General features: G+C 40.0%; 2 protein-coding genes across 2 annotated transcripts in view; both read left to right on the forward strand.

Moving 5' to 3' along the window:
* Positions 1–319: 319 nt before the first annotated feature.
* Positions 320–12742, forward strand: LOC146005269 (UNC93-like protein). The gene is made up of 6 exons (XM_083144382.1): positions 320–421; positions 2703–3389; positions 5759–5957; positions 7226–7388; positions 8356–8623; positions 11808–12742. Exons 2-6 carry the CDS (start codon positions 2726–2728, stop codon positions 12062–12064), a joined length of 1551 nt encoding a protein of 516 aa, XP_083000508.1. The 5' UTR covers positions 320–421; positions 2703–2725; the 3' UTR covers positions 12065–12742.
* A 1754-nt stretch (positions 12743–14496) lies between these two features.
* The window catches only part of LOC146005222 (UNC93-like protein), a 41082-nt gene continuing 34236 nt past the window's right edge, over positions 14497–21342 (forward strand). Inside the window, exon 1 of the mRNA XM_083144300.1 lies at positions 14497–14602. The gene's annotated coding sequence lies outside the window, so the exon portion shown is untranslated. The remainder of the gene's footprint in view (positions 14603–21342) is intronic.

The raw sequence follows: 21342 nt of genomic DNA on the forward strand, positions 1-21342 counted from the left end.
TTATTCGTGACTTAGCAATAAGGTACCTTTAACATGTTATGTTTACCTCGCAACACTCCTTATTGGTGCTTTCAAAATCTTCACTCGTGTTGTTCACTAGATCCAAGAGGTAAATATGAGCTGTTGACTTTGCCGATTTGGCAAATAAGGGTAAATGAAGCCTACACGTTCGTTTTCGCCGACAGCTTACTAATATGCACGTCACAGAAAACGAACTTTGTGACGCAGGTGTCACGAATATCGCTTCTTACCTTTACGTGCAAATTGACGTCGAGTTTTGCTGATTTTTATAACAGATGCTTTCAGTTAGTGAGGAGAAGTTATTGGGGATTGAGCTATGGATGAGAACACGACTTCAAATTGTATTGGATCAGACGATGATTGATCACGTTCCAGAATTCAGAATTCACCTGTAGAGAAGGTAGGTTTCAGGGTTAGCATAAACACCGGGATGATCCTTTCTCTGTTTCTGTATTCATCAGATGTCTTATATTTTTCTCACTCGTTATATTCAAAACAGTTTTTTCGATTGCCCCAGTATTCGCGCCAGGAGGTTAGCTAGAAACACTGCAGTAGGATTTAAACATGTACAGTCACGGATACTTCCGGGCTGTAACGGTCCCATTGCATGCAAATGAGATCATTAAAACCCAGAAGTGTCCGTGACTGTACATCAGGGGTCATCTATATCAGTGAGAAAACCTCGAAAACACTTGCAAATACTGGATGTTTCACTCGCTCTCGGCCTATGATTCTCGCTTACAAAAATCAAACTATTGGTCATAATGTAACGACATTTGCTGTGGACATACCTTGGTGTATGAGAAGCATGGTGACGTCACAGCGAGTGTTGGAAGTGGTCGCCATTACCATGCCTGCACACACCTTTCCATGTTGCAGAACGTAGCCACCAACACATGAAGAGGCACAGCGTGAAGTTCCCGCCGAATGCTGTCTTGCAGTTCCATGATAGTCTGTGGCTTGTTGCGATAGACCTTTCCTTTCAGCATACCCCATAGGAAGAAATCCGATGTGGTAAGTTCAGGCCAAAGTCAATTGGAAATGACACGATAGTCAAAGAACGACGCAATTTCTTGCATGCTGGCGTTGGAAGTATGGCAAGTGGCGCCACCCTGCTGAAAATAGCCATTACGGAGTTCCTCGTGATCCAACTGACCAAGAACTCAGACTGAAAGCACACGTCCGTACGATTGGCATTTAATGACAGAATCGCCCACACGCACGCGCATGACCACGCAAATACTAGATAGACTGTGGCGCCATCTACAATGACGTCACCATGCTTCTCATACACCAAGTTATATCCGTAGCAAATTTCATTACATTATTAGTAGAGACCGGATGTTTAGGCACTAAAAACATATAAAATAGGCAGGCAAATAAGCACTTATAATTTTCAAAATAGGCAGTAAAATAGGCATTAAAATACAAATAGGCAATAAAAAAGGCAATGAAATTTAACTCAAAATAATGAAGATAGACATACAAAAAGAAATAGGTGTTTAAATAATATAAAGACTTACCTGTACATTCATTATAGTTGCTTAAAATAAACCAGGAGCTCATCATTAGAGACAGCAGTCCAATGTTGTACTTAATAAATCACTGCAAACAGGAGTCACGTCAGCCCAAAATTTTCCATTGTATAATGGCTACACACAATAGTTTGACAAAATAAATTGTTGGCTACTTCCAACCAGTACGCAAATTATTTAAATATACACTTTATCACTGCACACAGGGTTATTTCAGTTAAAAAATATACACTGTATATTCCACACAGCAGTTCGAACTAAGAAACTGTTTAAATGCATTTCAAGTTTGTACTGTACGGTTTGGCAGTCTCTGAATAAGAAGCACTAATTGCGGTACAAGGTATTTCTTCAGGTGATCAACCGACAAGTTATGTCTACGATCGGACAACACATTTTTTAGAATTGAAAAAGATATTTCAACCTCCACAGATGTTACCGGAGCATACTTAAAGCACGCGAGAACATGTGGATCTAACTCAGTTTGTATATTTTCAGCTTTCAGAACTTGTTGAATTGCCCTTAATTTGTCCAAGTTCTTATTAGCTGCAATAACTCGCTAACTGTTATTTTTAAATTTCTTGGAAGCATCGGAAACTAATCCTGGGAACAGGAAATTGTATGCACAGAGTTCAGTCATGTCCCAATTTTAAAGAAAATGCCTAAAATAGGCAATATCTGGCATTTATGAAATAATATAGGCAATATCGTATGAAATAGGCAAAATAGGCAAAATTAAATTGACTTTAAATGAAGCTAATCCCTCCCCCCTGGCCTTTGCAACATTCGTTTTCATCATATCTCTAACAGGAAAGAATAGGCATTTTGCCTAACATCCGGTCTCTAATTATTAGCAATAGTTTGATTGGGGCCGAGAAGGAGTGAAGCATCCTGTAATTCGGCTTACTTAAACCAAGACACCCAAAGTTCTTATTTAAAAGTACTTAGGGACATATTATCTCGCAGAAATTATCTAGCATTTGAATATATGCAGTAATATGCTAAGCAAATTTTATTTATGTTGATGGTACAACTGTGCGGCTTAAGAGTATTACAATATATTTCATGGTTACCAGAAATGATGTAAGAATGGTTAAATAGCTCATTGCCATATGTTTCAGTTCACAGTTTGTCTTATTTATTTTCAAGGGCATGATAGAACAGAACTTCCAATGGATATTAAATTGGAAGAACTTGGAAATCAGAATCAGGGACACGGAGGAACTTACGTCAATGGCGGTTTCATCCTACCAGAACTTTCAGTGAACCCGTTCATGGTCTTTGACTACAATATCAAACAATTGAACAATGTTTCTGTTGTTCCAAACCTGAATAAGAAAGAACAACCAAGTCCAAGTGATAGTTGGAAGATATTCAAGAACCTCGTAGTCCTAAGCATAGCTTCCATGGTATTCTCTACTGCGCACTTGGGCAATATTCAGTTATACGACTCGTTAGACAAAAGTGAAGGTGTGGAAGTGATATCGTCGATAGTTCTGCTAATTTGTGTGATTTTGTCAGCGTCTCTGTTGGCTGTCTTCGTTATCTACTGGCTTGGATGCAAGTCTAGCATCATCATATCTATTCTGTTCAGCATACCGTACATAGCAGTACAATGCTATCCTCGCATGTACACAGTGATTCCGTGTGCATTTATTTTTGGGATCTTGAGAGGTCTGTTGACGGTGGCTCAATATCTCTACGTGTCTACGTTAGGAAACATGTATGCAGAATATGCCAAACAAAAAACTGACGAGGTGCTTCCCAAGTTTTTTGGAATATTTTTCATGATGGTTCACTCTTCTCAGATATGGGAACATCTGTTGTCGTTTTCAGGTGAGTTTTTCATTTGTTGCCAGATAATTAGTAGAATATTAAATAAGTTTTGGTGTATTCGTATATCTATTAGACCATGGAATTACTCCACGTCACTATGAATTCTGAATATGTTTGACATCACATTATATTTTAACTTCTTTTAGCCCCTGAAACGTACCTAATAATGTCATCTCTTGGGAATGAAACTTGAGATGTTTTCATTTTGAGTTTTTGTTTCGTTGGTCGCGCAAGGTCTCTTGTTCCTGGTGTGTGATTTTAACGTCGTTATTCATCAATTATTGTTTTGTCAACACCCTCCCTCTGTCTAGCTGAGTTTCTAACCTTCCTCTTTTACCCCACGATTTTGTTTCCAGTGTTAGTAAGATATTCGAACCGCTAGGGAGGGTTCGTTGAAGCCCCTTGCTGTCTGAGTACATGCGCGGCTATAGGCGTACCTGCTTAGTTTTTAATGAAAATGCTGTCTCCCGTTCCGTGCCTCATTAACGAAGAGTACCTCTTGATAATTTTACAGAATTTCATTTTTTATAGTTTTATAGAATCTCAATTGTTGAAAGAAAATATCTAATTTTAATAACTGAGGATTTGGCGTTTTAGACCATTAATTTGTCATATTTTAAAAACCCGGTCTCTGAGACCGTCGACGTAACTTTTCTCGCGCGACCTACTTTATACTCAGATAGGCTAATCGGGACTGGGTCTACAGTTTAAAGTGGGATCCGAACAACTAAGTGCCCCCACCGGGTATCGAACCTATGATCCCTTGATTACAAGACAACGACGTTACCACTACGCCATCGGCGAGGCCCTATGAAACTTCAGAAGGCATAGAAATTTTGCATGTCGTTTTAAATATATATTTTGCACTTAGGCCCAAATAGTGTAAAATACATACCTTGGTAAGATAAATCGTGTAGCGGATCCACATACCAAATCCTACTGAAATTATTATTGATTTTTGCATACAGTCCATGATTCCAGAAAATATTGACATACAAGAACATGTCCTCTAAATAGATGTTGTTAATAGTGAATTAACTTCGACAAATTTCTAGACCAGGGAAAGAAAAAGAATGTATTATAATCGGAACCTAGACTAAAACCTATCCATTGATAACTTAAAATTTTAAATAACAAGAATGGAAAAGGGGGGATGGGGGAGTAAGCCCGCCTCCACCTGCATACTACATTCGAAATACTCTTAATGACCTGTTGGCTTTAAATAAACCAGGACGTCAGTTGCATGAATTTAACGGTTCCCCGCCTTGTTATTTTCTTTCTTTTCATCTTTAGTTTCAATTTACGTACATAAATACAATAAGAAAAATACAATTAAGAAGTATAGTCTTTTGCAAATGTATTTTTTATTTATTTAAGGATTTTAATTTTGTAATTAGTTAAACTATTAGTAGTGTAGTTTAATGTTTAGTTTATGTTGGTTTATGCCAAGTTTTGGTTATCTAACTGTTGTTATTTTGGGTAGGTTATAATTAGATAGAACAACCATTCTGGAATCCAGAACAGTTCATGGTTTGAGTGGTTTAAGAAGGTAGGGTTTTAGGGGCGAGGGTTTAGATGGGGGTGATTGGAGAACTATATAAACCGTACATCACAAAGTTCAAATTTCTTGTCTAAGGCTTCACTGAAATAAACTATCAAACAATGCAAATTAAAATAAACCGGAAGAAAACCTCTCGTTTTGCAGATTTTCAAGATGGAAGAAAGAAAACCTGAATTTGTTCACAAGTCAAGAATTTTAATTTTATTTGTAAGTTAGTATGATTTGTATTTTGAATTTTAATTATATGTGGTTTTCACATGCTCTTCTACATTACAAGAAAAAAATAATAAATTTCTGTGAAAAAAACTACGTGGATTCTGACCAAGACAATTGAAGACTAAAATTGGTAAACGCTGTAAGTGCCAAAATAATTCAAACACAGTTTTCCATGTTAAACTGTGAAATGTGCCATGCTTTATAATGTGGTAAACGTGAAAAGTGGCTGGTAGCCCTCTGAGTAGTTCAAAGGGCGTGTAAAGAGGTCACTAGTGTGAACGTTCTTACGGGCTGATGTGCGGAACGATGCGATTTCCCAACACTTTCGCTTTTGGCACTTACAACGTTTACCACTTTTAGTTCTCAATCCAATCATTCAAGCTTACAGACTTTGCAAACAGTACGTTAGATCATCAGAAACTTCCATAAGGGCATGGATATGCACTAAGTTAGCCATATATATGTGACAGTACTTTCTACTGACAATGTCTATAGTACTCTTTAGAGAATGTGCTCGACAATGGTGATATCGACAATTAATTTGAAATCAAATATTCAAGAAAATTACGATTAATTTTTCTTCTTGTTTCAGTGTTTTTCCACGGAAATTCTAAGAACGCCAGAATGGAGGAGGGTGACAGAAATTCCAGTGGAACGTTTGAGCAGGATTTCACTTTGTCTCATTTCCCGCGTCCAGCTGACTCTAAAATTTACGCCGCGTCAAGCATTTACGTTGTATGTGTGGTGCTATCGGCAATGATCGTAGCGCTATCCTTAGATCCAATAAAAACGTAAGTACATGCATGTCACACGCGAGAGCGTGCTAGAATAAAAACTTAAAAACTCATCTTGTTAGTTTGAGAATATATATTTTCTATACTTCTCTTTGATGTTAAATACGAGGTGCATTTCAAAAGAAAAAGCAGATCATTTATAAAAAGTGACTGGCAATAGTGATCGCATCGCACCTGCACAGTAACATCATTTAGTCTATTATCGACCTAACAGTTATATTTTCGCTATCAACTGTTGTGAGTTAGAGCGTGTTAAAATGGCTGCTCTATTACACAATCCCAGCGGTTGAGACCTACGTCTGTGATTCGATTTCTTAACTCAAAAGGTCATAATGCTGCTGAAATTCACCCAGAACTGTATGAAGTGTAGGGTCCGAGTTGTAATGAGTGAATGAAAAGTATGGCAATTGTGTCGTGCGTTCACACCCACAAAAGGCGAAAATGTTCAAGCCAACTCCATCTGAACAAAAAGTCATGGCAACTGTTTTCTGGACCAATAAGGTGTTCTTTTAGTGAATTTCATGGATCCGGGGGAAACCATCACATCGCAGGCGTACTGTGAAACACTCTCAAAACTAAGACGTGCAGTACAAAACCGATTACGTGGAATGCTGCGTTCAGGAACTGTTTTTATCCTTGACAACGCTAGACCACACACTATCCAGACGATTGATAGGTTCGAATGTAAACTTTTTGATCACTCCCCTTATAATCTGGACCTTACACCTAGTGACTATCACGTCTTCCTGTACCTCAAGAAGTGACTTGCGTCTCAACGATTTGAAGAAACTAAAGTTCATCCCAGGCGGCGAACTTATATGCAGAGTGTATACAAAAGCTTGTTCTACGGTACCAAAGGTGCTCGGAAAATAATGGTGACTATGTTGAGAAATGAAGTAGATATGTACGTGTTTATAACCACTAATACAGTGTTCCTACACTTCTCTTCTTGTTTCATGTAATCAGTCGGTCCTTTCTTTTGAAATGCGCCTCGTATAAGAATTGTCAGTTTGTCTTGCAATTGTTTTCTGTAGTTGTTACAGTCAAGGCCTTTCTATGAAGAGAAACGACCTCAACATTATGTTTATTGAGACTCAGAAACCAATTCTGTAGGTATATACAGGAACCTATCACATAACAGATTTGAAACAATTTTTTGCCCTCATTTAGTAATTATTTCATAACTCTATTTCCATCACAATCTAAATCCTCCACATGATGTATTTAAGTTAAGTCATTGCAAATGTATGTATTACCATTTTCAGGTTCAGGCAAAGCCATGTAAATGATAACGGGAAGTCGACTCTAAGGTTTGAGTTAGTGATGAAAACGATATCCTTGCTACGCAGCCACACTCAGTTGCTTCTCATTCCTTTGACATTGTACTACGGAATGCACACCAACTTCATAGCTGGGGAATTCATGGAGGTAATTAAACTATTTTAGTAGCATATATGTGTTCCCTCATACAATTGCGACCAAGTCTTCTTGAATTTTGGTTCTAATAATACAAGGGTCGGTCATTCCCACTCGCCACCTCCGAAGAAATCGAAGCCTATGCAGAGTTCTCGCGGCCACGTATGTGCTCTTCCTTACTGGCCTCCATGATATGCCGGACGGCAAGTCCCTGCACATCTGCACTTCACACTGCTCACACTCGCACTGCTTCACAGAAGCCTTCGACAGAACTGTCATCTACCGAGCGATAACGGAACCCTCCCTCCTTCCAGTGGCAGGAGTTTCGTACCGCGGCATCTACAAGTCGAGATATACGAGGTGGCCTGTTTTCCACTGACTGACCCTTATATTTTAAAACTCAAATCTCTACATAGTCGAATAATAATAACTATAAAAAATAGGCAATAAAAGTTTATTGCACTTCACTTACAATTTCTCTATGAGAAATTCAAAAAACAATATAGGCACTTCGAAATTGATAGTAATTTTCTCTAGTTATTTAAGGTAAGACGATCAATATGGCATTTTTTAAAGTTTTTCTTTTAATGAAAACTTCAATTTAAATACCCTAGAAAGAAATGGTCTGGGAACGACACCTTTGATATTATATGAGTCTGACGTTATTTAGCACAGAAAGAAGTTCGGCTCATATCCTTGTGTTCAAATAACAATTGAATACATTATTGATTGATTTTGTTTATTTTACTTCGCATTTTTGCCACTTTTGGCTAATCGCGAAGATGGGGATGAGTGATGATATGATGAAATTGATGAAGGGACACAGACAGAACGCCCAGGCCAGGTTTCGAACCCGTTGAATACATAAATTATTATGTGTGTACATAAAATGTATTAAAAGTAATGCTTGAAACGAAAGTATTCTTGACAAAATAACTGGGTAAAGCTATAGAGCAACACTTTCTGGTATTCATTGTAGATCTTCGAAGTAGACCACTTGGCCATGTCTCTAAGGTGCTACATCATGGTTTGCTTCGGGACCACGTGCTCTGTTGCGGCGCTCGCTCTAAGCTGCGCAGTGAAAGTCACCGGTCGCCTAATCGTTTTGATGCTGGCTGCGGCAATCCACCTGTCGCTGATTATAACGTTGATTGCATGGACTCCAAACCGGGACCCTTATCAAGCCATGTTCCTCCTAGCTGGTCTCTGGGGGATTGGAAGCGGAGTGCTGAGTTTTCACCTGAGCTGTAAGTTGGTAATCTGTCTTGCAAAACGAGCCTCACTTGCCGCACCCAACTCAAAATCCTTCTCGGTGAAGCGCCGTATTTTGTTTTATGACGCCAGGCTAAATACGTTGGTTGGATATTTAATAGTGGCAACACTGCTGTATATACGCCATGAAACGGAACCGGTGCTTCTCACTTATGCCACATGTTAGTTTGATACCTAAGCTACCTCCCAGTAAATGGACTCTTCCTTCCAACGCTAGGCGCATGCGCAGTGACGAAAGCAATAGAGTATCGTTGGAGTTGGCGGTCTAAAGCTGTGTAGTCAGAACCTCACTAACGAGAAAGTTCTGCTGATTCTCGCCGTACCTCCAGGACAGATCGTCAATGCGCAGTATTACTGTTCATTTTTGGAACATAACCTGCGAACTGCATTTCAAAAGAAGAGCTAAATCCTCCCATCATTTTGCAACACAATGCTCGGGCGCATGTAGCGCAAGCTGTGGCTGATTTCTTAGCTCGATGGAGGTGGCAGATGCTCTACCAGTGCCTGTGACTTTGATTTGATCCCTAAGATGAAGGGCATTCGCTTCCGAACTGTTCCAGAGATTCATCAGGCAATAGACTGTTCCATTCGAACCATCAACAGAACAGGCGCTGCTGCAGAAATTCTACGACTTTCACATCGGTTGTACACAATGCTGCTGACTACATCGAAGGGCTGTAAAAGTTTCACAGTGGTATCTCTTTTGCACCATTTGAGAGTAAATAGTAGCCACTATTAAATTTCCAACCCACGTACATGTTATGCTATGTAGTGTATTTATTAAGACATTTAAACCTAAGAAGCCTAACCCAAACACGAAAGAATTCCGCGCTTGCGTCAGAAAACTAAAGACGGCGCTTGACCAAGTTTTGACTTGGGTGCGATGAGTGAGTTGATAGCCCTTGCTAAACATTGAATAGAAACAATCGGTAGATAGAGGCTAGTGTAACCTACAATATTTTGATTCATTGATTGAGTTGGTGTTTTAGATCCACATGCACAGTGCGGCTAATCGGGACTGGATTTACAGTTTAAATTGGGATCCGAACCTGTAAAGACCTCCACCTCAAAGTACAAGGCGACCACGCTTATACTGCGCCATCGGGGAGGCCGTATATTTTGATCTACCTACCTAAGCACTCGCATTAGTAATGGGGGCATTCAAAGAACGATACTGAAATTTGTGTTGCACATATCACACAGGGATATTTTTCCTATAGAGTGATTAAAGTTACCTCCTTGTAATAAAGGGAAGTCGAGTTTGATTCTAGGAAGTCTCGATTCTCGCTCTACTTTACATTGTTGGTGCATCTTTCCAGCCTATCTGTGCATTAACACGGTTTAAACCAACTTTGTGGTGAAGATCGTCCGTTGTTTGAACGACTTTCCGATAGATCTTATTTCCGATCCCCACGAAGGATAACAATAGTTTGAGACAGGAGAAGAGAAACTGAATATGTTGACCAAGGCAGAAATTAATTTTATTATAAAACATAAACTAAACGTAACGTTTCAACCTTCTAGCAAGGTCTTCTTCAGACTCTTCACCAAGTACAAATGTAACAAGGTACAATAAAGGACGATATATATACACAAACATTACTCCCCTAAAGACTATTAGAAAGTTGTTCTGGAACATTCTAGCAGGTGGCTTTCCCTTGTCAACTGTACTTTCACCTAAAAGTCTAAACATATTTTCTTCCATATAGAATGTGGTTGGACTCTTCATCTAACGCTCTTTTTCCTTCCTTCTTCTCTCATCTTTCTCTCTTGTCCTTTCCACTCTTTCTAACACCTTCTTCCATTCTTCATTTATCTTCAGTCTCCCATTCCAGTTCATTGTGTCTTCTTCACCTTTCTTCTCTATTTCCTTGGCCTCCTTCCATTTTCTCACTCTATTCTCCCTTCCTATCTGCTTAGCCTCATCCCACTCTATGTCATGTCCATAAATTTCTGCCTTGGTCAGCATATTGAGTTTTTATATCATGGAAACAAGGCTTAATGGCGTTATAATAGGAGAAGAGAGTTCCTGGCTACAAACGTAATTGTAGCCAGTAGCATCTAGTAGCGTCCGGTCGAATTCTGATACAATATCATTGTCGCCAATATCCAGGCATTTCATAGACATTTCCTTGCTTGTTTGAGTTAGTTCAAGTGCACGTTATACACAGAAAGGCTAAGCGGGACTGGGCCTACAGTGTAAAGTGGGATCTTTGGTTTGATTTGGTGTTTTATGTCCACTTTATGCACAGATAGGCTAATCGGAACTGGACCTACGGTTTAAAGTGGGATCCGAACCACTATGTACCTCCTCCGGGTATCGAACCCGGGCCCCCTTGATTTCAAGTCGACGTCGTAAAGTGGGATCTGAACCACTGTGTGCTTCCACCGGTATGGAACCCGGGACCACTTGATTACAAGGCGACTATGGTACCACTGCACCATCGAGGAGGCCCTTATAGACATTTGCTTCGTCGGCATCAGTGCACGTGACCCTGGTCGTCGCCAGAAATTTTTGTAGGGGGTCGGGCAAATGATAAATGTTGAATAGTAGATAAATAATAAGTATTATTACCATGGTTATAAATATTATTATACAATAATAAATATTAAAAACTAACACAAATAAATTGTATTCGAAATAATAATAATAATAATTATTATTATTATTATATAAATGGCGAGACTAGATCCACCAGCACAACTATTTTCTACTATTTCTTTTGCATTTTATGCAGTTAATATCTGAAATGCATTTTGATATTAACTTTTGTACGTCTTATTCAAGAAAAGGCTTTAAATGTTAGGGGGATTTTTTTCATGAAGTTTGTTGCGTGACCTCTCAACTACAACAGTAATTCTTAGAGTCTTGAAAACTATAGAACCATTTGTTCTTTGGATGAAATGGTAGAATATAACCATGTTCGTGTATTTTTCACTTAATGTTTTCCATCCAATGCATTTTTACTTTGATTATTCATCTCTTCGAATACTAACTAAATGAACTTTATTTCTGTTCTTAACAATAAGAGGAACAAACTTTCGACTTTCTTGTATCTTTAAATGAACAATGTCAATTTCCAGGCGGAGTCCTCCCCCTTCCCATGCTCCCGACACCCATGCACGTGACAATTAAGTATACTCCTTTTGTTCTTGCAGCAACGTACGCACTCCTGTTTCCGGACAGAGAGGACGCCTCCTTCGGGAGCTTGACGGCGTGGGAAGCGGTGGGCCTTCTCCTGTCGTACGGTTGCCGTTCTCTTCTGCCCCCTGGCGGCCAGCTCTGCGTCCTCCTGTCGCTGCTCGTGATTGGATTGGTTGCCTACGTGGCGGCCGAGTACTTGGAGCACAAGATGTTCACCTACCAGTATGACGTTACCAAGATCAATGTCATAAAGCGACGGAAGATTTTCTGAAAGCACTCCTTTCCCAAAGCTGTTATTTTCTTTACACACAAGGAACCAAGGTTGTTAAAGGTCGAGGAATTTTAAATACATTCAATTCCGGTCCAGGAGAGAAAATCAGCAAGCGTAAATTCGTTCTGGACCGTAAAGGACCTTTTTACCTGTAAAGTATTTCAATTCGGTCCAGGAATATTTTTTCCGGCTGAATTTAAATACGGTCCAGGAACCTTTTTTAAATTAAACAATACGCAACTTGGACCGAATTTAAATTGTGCAAGATAAAAGGTTCCGGTCCTGCAGCGGAACCCAATAGAACCCATTAGAATTTATTGCTTCCTGGACCCTTAACAACCCTGCATGGAACTTCTATAATTTGTTTAAAGAACTAATGTGTCATGTGCTTTGAACCAAAATTTCATTCCAGAGTTTTGGAAATGCAGAAAGTCACAAAGACAAAAGTCAAATATACTATTGTTGTGTAAGGGAAAACTGAATCCATTGCGGCGTTAAAAGCTCATTGAAACAAATGTAAGAAGCAGTTGTATTGTGAAAAGCATTTCAGCTAATTATTTTCCTTGTCTCGCTTTATCGTTTTCCAAGCGAGTCACCAAGCCAGTGCCGAATCTACAAGCCGCAAAACCCCGCAGTGCGCGGGGGGGGGGGCTGGGGCAAGTAAGCCTTTATGGGGCCCCCAGCCATTGACATAGTAGAGGGTTCGTATATGCGTATGTAAAAAATAAACGTAGTTACTCAGGGGTACAGAAATGAATACAATATATACAGGTAAAGTTAAAGTTCCCTGTGCATATAGCACTGTGCCATGAAGGCACATTTAGGGTATGTGGAGGTTGGGCTCCCACATATTTTCGATATCGGACATCTTTACCCCCACCCGGTACCATTTGATTTGAGGCTGGGTGGGCCCTGGAGCCGATTTATACGGGGACACCCCGGGTTTCCCGCGTTGCAGTCAGACTAGAATGAAATGAGGCTAGAATTTCACGAGAAATGCAGTGGTGAAGGTTTCTTCAACCTATCTTTAATCAGGAAAATGATGTTATGACTGCATGATTGATACAAATGTATCATTTTCCAGGTGTGAGAAAACAGTGTCATATATATATCACATCACCACGTGCGCCGAAACCAGGGGGTCAGGTGGGCCCGGGCCCCTCCAGTTCTCGTTTGCCCCCCCCCCCCCCCCCGCCATAGGGGTCCCAATGTATAACTTTCAACATATTACTTAACCTTTGCACACATAAACTTCGCACACAACAGGTGGGAAATTAGGCAGGATTCTGCTCTGAAATGGGTAGGTAGAGGGGGGGCCTTTGGTACCATTTTGCGGGGGGCCCAAGACTTGTAGATCCGGCACTGCACCAAGGGTGTACAGTCACGGACACTGCCGGCTTGTAACGAATACATTGACTTTCAATTGAATCGTTACAAGCCGGCAGTGTCCGTGACTGTACATTTGAAGAGTTTGTTCAAGCACAGCTGTAAGAGCATGCGAGGACGACACTCGCAACTTTTATGCATAAAGATGAAGCAAATGTGGTAATGTAAATAAAGTCATAAATTAATAAAAAAAATACAAAGATGGTGGCTCTGTATCATCCCCGGGACGAAAAGTGAATTGTGTTGCTACTTTATCATTTCTTCCAGGGTTGAAATGCGTTCAACACCAAGGCAATGGTCCTGAAAGAGTACGTGAAACGAACATGACCAGTTCTGCATCGTTGAAGTTCTCTGAGGAAAAACGAGTGAGTGCCACAGTCACTTCACGCATCAAATGGTAACAAAATTAATTATGTGTCACCCTATTGACGAAAATGAATATGTTGACATACAGTAAATATACCCTAATATAGGCTGTCAAAATTTCACAATTTACCCTGCAATCCTTGACTAAAATGTAGCGTACACCGGCAGCGTGTTCTGCATGGAAGACAGTTTGACATTTGAGTGCTTACGGGAAATTCACCCCACAATGCAATTAGAAGAATGCATAATTAAAACTCAATAATTGTGAGTGCCCACCTCTTCAACCGAAGTACCCTTTCCAACCTTTTAACTGTTGGCGTTGCTGGACATATTTAACATTTCAGTAACATTTTGTTGGGCAACCACACCGTGTGACAATTACCTAAGTTAAGAAAAGCGATGAGTGGAGCGTTGTTATTTTTTGTCTAAAAAGCAGAGCCTTGCGTGTTGGTGTAATGACAACTCTGCAATGCACAAGGCAAAATGTCTCTGTTCTTCCTTCATGCAATAAAGCTTTTTTTCTTTATCTATCGTGGCCAAGGGTAGAGCTTTCAGATAGCAAAACGCGATTCACGCAGCTAAATGGCCACCGTGCTTTACACCTGCACGGAACCGGTTACATAAACAGGTGTTATCCAATGCCATCTTTTCATGCACATAAACACAGTGACACGTTTGTAAGGAAACGAGGCACAACCACTCTGTACTACCTGTTTGCTACTTCCTGCAGCTAGTTACCAACTGTGATGGAAATCGTAACCAACCATTCAGGCAGCTATTGACCAGGTAGGGAGAATCTTTTCATTGTGTTTAATGTTGTGTTTTCTCTGCATGCATTGTCCTGTAACAGTACTTAACATGTTTGCCATAAACATCGTGTACACTCAAGCTTACTAAAAGTCTTCAGCAAACATCGTCAGGGAGTTATATGTAAATACATAATTATGTATGAAGCTGAAGTCAGTTATATGTTGCAGTGGCGTCTCGTGGCCTCAAATTTGGCCGGGGCTTATTTTTTTGAAAGAATTTAAAATGTAATGACAATTCACATGATTACAAAAGAAACAGGTTTTGTTGTGAAACATACCTTTCTACGAACGTTGACTCCTGTTCTTCTGCTCAGCAAATTTTGTTATTACTTTTTCGTTGAAGCCCTCTTTGTTTGAAATGTATTCTATCTCTATTGTAAGCAAGTGCCAAGGCATTTGGTCTGTCTTGGCCCATTGCATTTCTTAAGCAGGTTTCAATACGCTTCAATGTGCTGAAACATCGTTCAGATTCAGCTGTAGCCACTGGAGTTATTAAAACTATGTTTGTCATTTTTACTGTTTCTGAAAAGGTACCCTCTAAATAATTTTAAATAAAAAATGAATGCAATCTACTGATAGAGTTTATGTTTTTCAACTCTTCACTACAATAAAGAACACGAAGTTCCCTCTTTAGTTTTCCCTCTTCTATGAAGGGATAATAAATCTGGGAAGATGCCTCTGTTTAAAGATTGTTCTCTTTCATTATGTCCTCGTAGAGCAAGTTCATGTCGACCACAGAATTTTAAGCAATCGATAATTCTATTTAATATATGCCTTTTTTTCCGGACAAATTCAATGGGTCTTGTAATTGACAGCCAATGTCCTTCATCAATTTGTGTTCGAACATCAACCCTGCCAAACTCACTCAAACATAGCGAATGAAAGCCACCAAAACACTACAGCACAACACGCGAGATCGAACGCGACGCAACGGAGCTAGCCCCGAATCAGCACTCAAATCCATTGCACTCTTCCCTCCTCTCTCTGCTAGCATGTGACCTTCACTGTAGCGTAGGTGGATGTAGGCCACGCCTTCCTTTACGACGTGCCCCGGAAAACGATAATTGACATCAATGCCGCTAGGAGCGCTGTCGTATCCATTGCAACAGACGATGAATTTACGTGGGTAAAAATCGCCTTTTAAAAGACTGTGTAATAGTTATGCGTTATGGTGATTGATAATTACGTGAATACGTCCGTTTTTCTTTAGGGGCTAAGCCCCGGAAGCCCCAAGGGACGAGACGCCACTGATATGTTGTACTATCTTTCCGCATCATGGCATGTAGACACGAAAAATGCAGTTCTCATTTTCCATATTTCTATTAGGTTTTGGCTCATATTTTACATATTTTAGTTATTTTTAGTTTAGGAGGCAGTAGCGGCTTCCGCCTATTCGCACATTCGCACGTGCACACCCAAATAAATCTGTAATGCAAATCATTATTATTATACTTATTTGTTGAACTCTATCTCATTCGAAACATCAAGTGTTCCCACGCCGCTGCACCAAGAGAGATGGTGGAGAAGCCTGCGATCAGTGATATCCACCCGCGTAGACCAGGTCGCGATCGGGGCTGGAACACAATTGTAGTTTCGCTCCCTATGACGCTCTTGCAGCAGTCGCGTAGAGGACGCTGATTGGGTGTTTTGGCTTAAGCGCCGTGTGAGTGGAGGTTGCATCATTTAGGAAGGCTGTGAACGCAGGGATGTGTGTGCGAGCAAATGTAGTGTTGCAAACCCATCCCATTGGAGATCGTGTCATGGAGTCGATGGAACCCATACATCATCGCAAATTGAGGGATTTTTTTTTATGAAAGAAAAATTTCGATGGCATAACAAAGGAAGAAAAGGGCGAGAGGGGGAGGGCAAGTGAAACCAAAACGAGTGTTTTAAGCATGCATTTGCTTCGTGCATCTTGGTCAAAATAAGCGGCCTCTGTGGCGCAGTAGCCGAATTATCAACCCGCGAGGAGGGAGCGTGCATCAAAATAGTCAGCTGTTTCCATTGTGTGCCTGTTACTGCGTTACAAATTATTTAACGCTGTCAAAAGGCCGTTCTTGTTTCAGTGCAAAGTGTTTGATTTCATGATGAATAGGGAAACTGTACATAGCGAAAGCAGACTTAACGTTCTTGAATTTTTGGAGGGAAGTTAGCTAGAAAGCCTGTAGCAACTGCAGTAATATATGTATACGGCGGAAAAGAAGGAAAATTGTGAAGTACGATTACGAAGCAGGGCAGTGTGAACTTAGTGAATACTGTAATTTGCTTTAACATTTATTATTCTCTTGATTTCGCTTGATTTGCTTTGTTTGATCAGGCTGTCAACAGCTAGATAAATTACAACTAATTTCCTCCGTGTGGTAGTTTGATCGGTTTCTTTGGTGTACGCCAATGCTATTATTCTCATTGCTCATTAATATCAGCAGAGCGGGGGAGAAAGTTTTTACGAAATAATTTGCAAATCGATATAGTATCATCGTATTGATATTGTAGATCGGTATTTCTATGTTTTGAGTGATTTTGTCAGGTTATCGAATGCTGAATTACATACTACACAATAACATCGCTCTTCTCGTGAATGGCTGGATAATTTCCGAAATATTTTAAATTTGTAAAACAATTCGTGTGAAAAAAAAATCATGAAATACGTATAACTCTGTCATAGCCCCATTTTCAGTGAAAGGTGATCAAAACTTGGGTTGCCAATATATTAAGCTTCATTATGTACGCAAAAACGGGTGTGAGTATTCACAGGAGTAGTGTAACACTTCTGGACGATAGACTGAAGTGCACACTCATAGAGCCAGACCACGAGCCGAGGAGGTGTACCCGTTTTTCCATACGCGCACACTATTATCAATATATACATATATCATTTTCTTCTACATTTATTATTATTATCGAACATTCAGCAAGACTCCAAATCCCCGTCAGTTTCAGTGAAGCCAAGCAAAGGTCATTTGCCTTGCCCACAAAAGGCGACGGCTATATTTACCCTTTCTCTCCCAGAAGCTCCTTTGTCTCCCGAACGTGAAATATTTCCATTCTTCCCTGCAACCAACCCCCTCCTCCACGTCAGCCAACAGAAAGTGGACATGGACAAAAAAACCTAACCCAACGGTGATTTTGGCAGTGCAGTGTGCGTCTATAAGCTAGACAGAAGAGTCGGTGGAGAATTCAAGTGACAAGTGTGTGTCTAGAACTTGTGCCGGAGAGTCTGTTGTCGAGAAGCTGCGATAGAAGTGTTGAGGATTTGCCTTGACAAGTCTTTGTCGATAGGTTGCGCTGAGAGTTCGTGTAAAAATGGTTATACTGAACATCCTGAGTCTAGAAGTCAGTGTCTGTCAATGCTGAGAGCATAGCATTTAACCCTTGATTTACGATGTACGGGATAGTTTTCGTCACAAGATAAACTATACCTTTTTTTCATATAAAAGGATATATGTAAATGGTCAGTGTACAGAAGACAGATGTGAACTGTGACGTGTGCTTCCGCGGCCTGATATATATGTAGGAATCGTCACCGGAGGGCAGTGTGATTGACACCACGGACAGTTGGGACAACCAGGACAACCAGGTTCCCAATACACAACGCCAGGACATCGGTGTAAGTGTGACAGGAATTGAAATTAAGGTGTGGACTTGTAATTCTTATTATCATGTAGAGATTCTTAACATAATACATATTCACATATCACAGTCCATCAATCAAATCGCTATAATTTAATATGCAACCCCATCCTTTTCCCCATCTCAATAATATTTTCTATTTGTTTATGTGCACCGTGCAGGTACAGCCGGGCATCGAACCCTGGACGGCTTGGTCCCCAACCGCCTGTTGTTCAGCTTCAACCAAGCGGCCCTGGGGGGAAAGAGCTAGCCTGTACGGACACATAACACTTCTGGACGATAGACTGAAGCGCACACTCATAGAGCCAGACCACGAGCCGAGGAGGGCTGGGATTAGAGTTTCAACACTTAGTTTTGTCGTTCGTTGCAAGTAGGGTGTGCCACGCATCAGACCCGAGGCAAAAGAGGGGAGGGGCTGAATATTTCCCGAATGTAAATAACATTCAATATACCTAACATAATATACAAAGATATCGCATGTGTGCCATAATAATACTTATTTTTTCAACCTAAGTCTTTTGTTTGGCCTTAAGGGAAACAAGACGGCATCATCGTTGAAATCTCGTGCTTTACTGATTGAAGTATCAGAAGGCTACTGATTTCGTAGCACAACAAAGCCAGGTAATTGCTCTGCGCTTGAGGGCCTCCCCGATGGCGTTGTGTTCGCGTAGTCGCCTTGTAATCAAGGCGTTCCGGGTTCGATACCCGGTGGAGGCATACAATGGTTCAGATCCCATTTTAAACTGTAGGTCCAGTCACGATTGGTTTATCTGTGCAGAAAGTGGACTTAAAAACATACTCACTCACGTTCCTGGCTTGAATATGGCACAAATGGTCGAGAACTGGCAGTCATACCATAGCGTCAACGAGTTTATTTGGGTTGTTTTACTTCGCATTTTGCCACTTGTGGCTAATCGCGAAGGTGAGAATGAGTGATGATATGATTAAAGTGATGAAGGGACCGTAAATTCTATTGGGTTCCACTGCAGAACCGGAAACTTTTTTCTCGCACAAAATAAATTCGGTACAAGTTGCGTATTGTTTAATTGAAAAAATGTTCCCGGACCGTATTTAAATTCATCCGGAAAAAACTTTCCTGAACAGTATTGAAATACAGGTGGGAAAGAAGTTTCTGGACCGCATTTAAATTGATCCGAAAAAAAAAAAGATTCCTTGACTACATTTAAATTCAGCTTAAAAAATGTTATTGGACCGAATTTAATTTCATCCGGGGAAAAGATTCCTGGACCGTATTTAAATTCATCCGGGAAAAAGTTCCTGGACCGAATTGAAATACACTACAGATAGAAAGGTTCGTTACGGTCCAGAACCCATTTACGCTTGCTGATTTTCTCTCCTGGACCGGAATGTATTTTTTAAGAAATTCCTGGACCTTGTACAATCCTGGTGCTAACCACTCCGCCACAGAGGCCGGCAGGCATGAAGTGAAAGAATTGAAAATGTGGAGTAAGCAACCTCGTTGTTTTCAACATGCCAATATTACCCGGGTGTGCTTTGTACAGACAACATTCCAGAGTCAAGGATTGTATTTATGTATGTGGAGAAACGACAACACGACGATGCTGAGTGCATTCCTTTTCCATTCTCACGTTCCCTGACCTTCCTTTTCAAGACCCTACGTGATTATCCTTTCCTACCGCAACAAATATTGCTGTAGTGGCTCTCCAGGTGCTTTCATGACTGCAACTGTACTTGTTAACACCTGCATGAAAAATTATATATTTAAATAGGGAATAATAATTGCTCGAGTTTCGTTTCTTCTTGGTTTGAATGCAAAAGTATGCAGATATAATGTATTAACCAGGGAAGGGATTTATATATAGGCTAGTAAAATGTGCTAAATATGTAAATACATATTCACCAAAATATGGAGTTAAATATGGACTTAAAATTGTAAAAATTTACCTTTTTAATAATATAAGAGACTACACGAGCTACATAAAATACAATAATCTTACATTAACATTAATTGTAAACAACACAAAAAGTGTTTTCATTTTTTTTTTTTTAAATAATGAAAACAAAATTTTGTGTGTTAGTGTTCGAAAGTGGATTTATATTGATTCAAGCTGCGTTCAATATTGTATGTTAGTTATTCGCAAGAAATTAACCCGACTCTTTCGGTCACACGGGGACATGTAGAGTTTTTGCACGAATATGGAGTATATGCTGAGAAATGTTCTGAAATATGGAAATAATATGCAAAAATAACTAAAATATGTAAAATATGAACCAAAACCTAATATGTGTAAAAATATGGAAAATAAAAACTGAATTTTTCGAATCTAGATGCCATGCTGCGCAAAGATAATACAAATATAACTGATTTCAACTCGTATATAGATATGTATTTACATATAAATCCGTTACATGGTAAACCATTTAATGAGTAAAAATAACACGAAAGCAAAGACAAATATACTTCCGCACTATGCCCTCTTAATGCTAAACCTTGTCTTCAAAGAAAAAGTAAATTGTCCCCAACACCCTTCTCCCCCGCAGTTTTGGCACCCAATAACTACTGACGGAAATATATATATGTTTGGGTTCAAGCACAGCTTATTTTCTATTTTGTTCATCTAATTTGTCGCAATTTTGAATTAAACAGGCCTCATATCTAGTACTGTAGGTGAAACTCACATCTTACACACTTCGTGGAGAAATTTTACAGGTGGAAGTGCAACACTGTTACCTTAGTCGACACAGACACTATGAGATAAGGAGTGGCCTTGTTGTCGTCTGAAGTCAGTATTACCTAATAGCCCTTCCTAAAACCATTACTTTCAAGATATTAGCCGAGCACAGCACACAGGGAATATTCATATTTATTTTTCCACTGTCAACAACAGAACTGGAGCGAAGTAAGTTGATGTTGTTTTGTTATTCTTACGGTATTTGCATACTGATGTCGCGATATCTGTTCATAATCTTAAAATTCGAGGAACGACGATACACGTAAACAAATACAAAATAGCATGTACACTGACGATGTTCTGGCACAGATCCACGGGGAGGGCGATGGGTGTGAACGCCCCTCCCAAATGCCTAGACTAAAGTCGTTTTCAC

The sequence above is a fragment of the Lepisma saccharinum genome, chromosome 23 (assembly GCF_977018435.1).
Source record: "Lepisma saccharinum chromosome 23, izLepSacc3.1, whole genome shotgun sequence".
NCBI classification, from domain to species: Eukaryota; Metazoa; Arthropoda; class Insecta; order Zygentoma; family Lepismatidae; genus Lepisma; species Lepisma saccharinum.

Coding starts and splice junctions, on each gene's coding strand:
- LOC146005269 (XM_083144382.1), top strand. CDS start 2,726: ATGGATATTAAATTGGAAGAACTTGGAAATCAGAATCAGGGACACGGA. Junction 3,390..5,758: donor ACATCTGTTGTCGTTTTCAG/GTGAGTTTTTCA, acceptor TTCTTGTTTCAG/TGTTTTTCCACGGAAATTCT. Junction 8,624..11,807: donor GCTGAGTTTTCACCTGAGCT/GTAAGTTGGTAA, acceptor TTGTTCTTGCAG/CAACGTACGCACTCCTGTTT.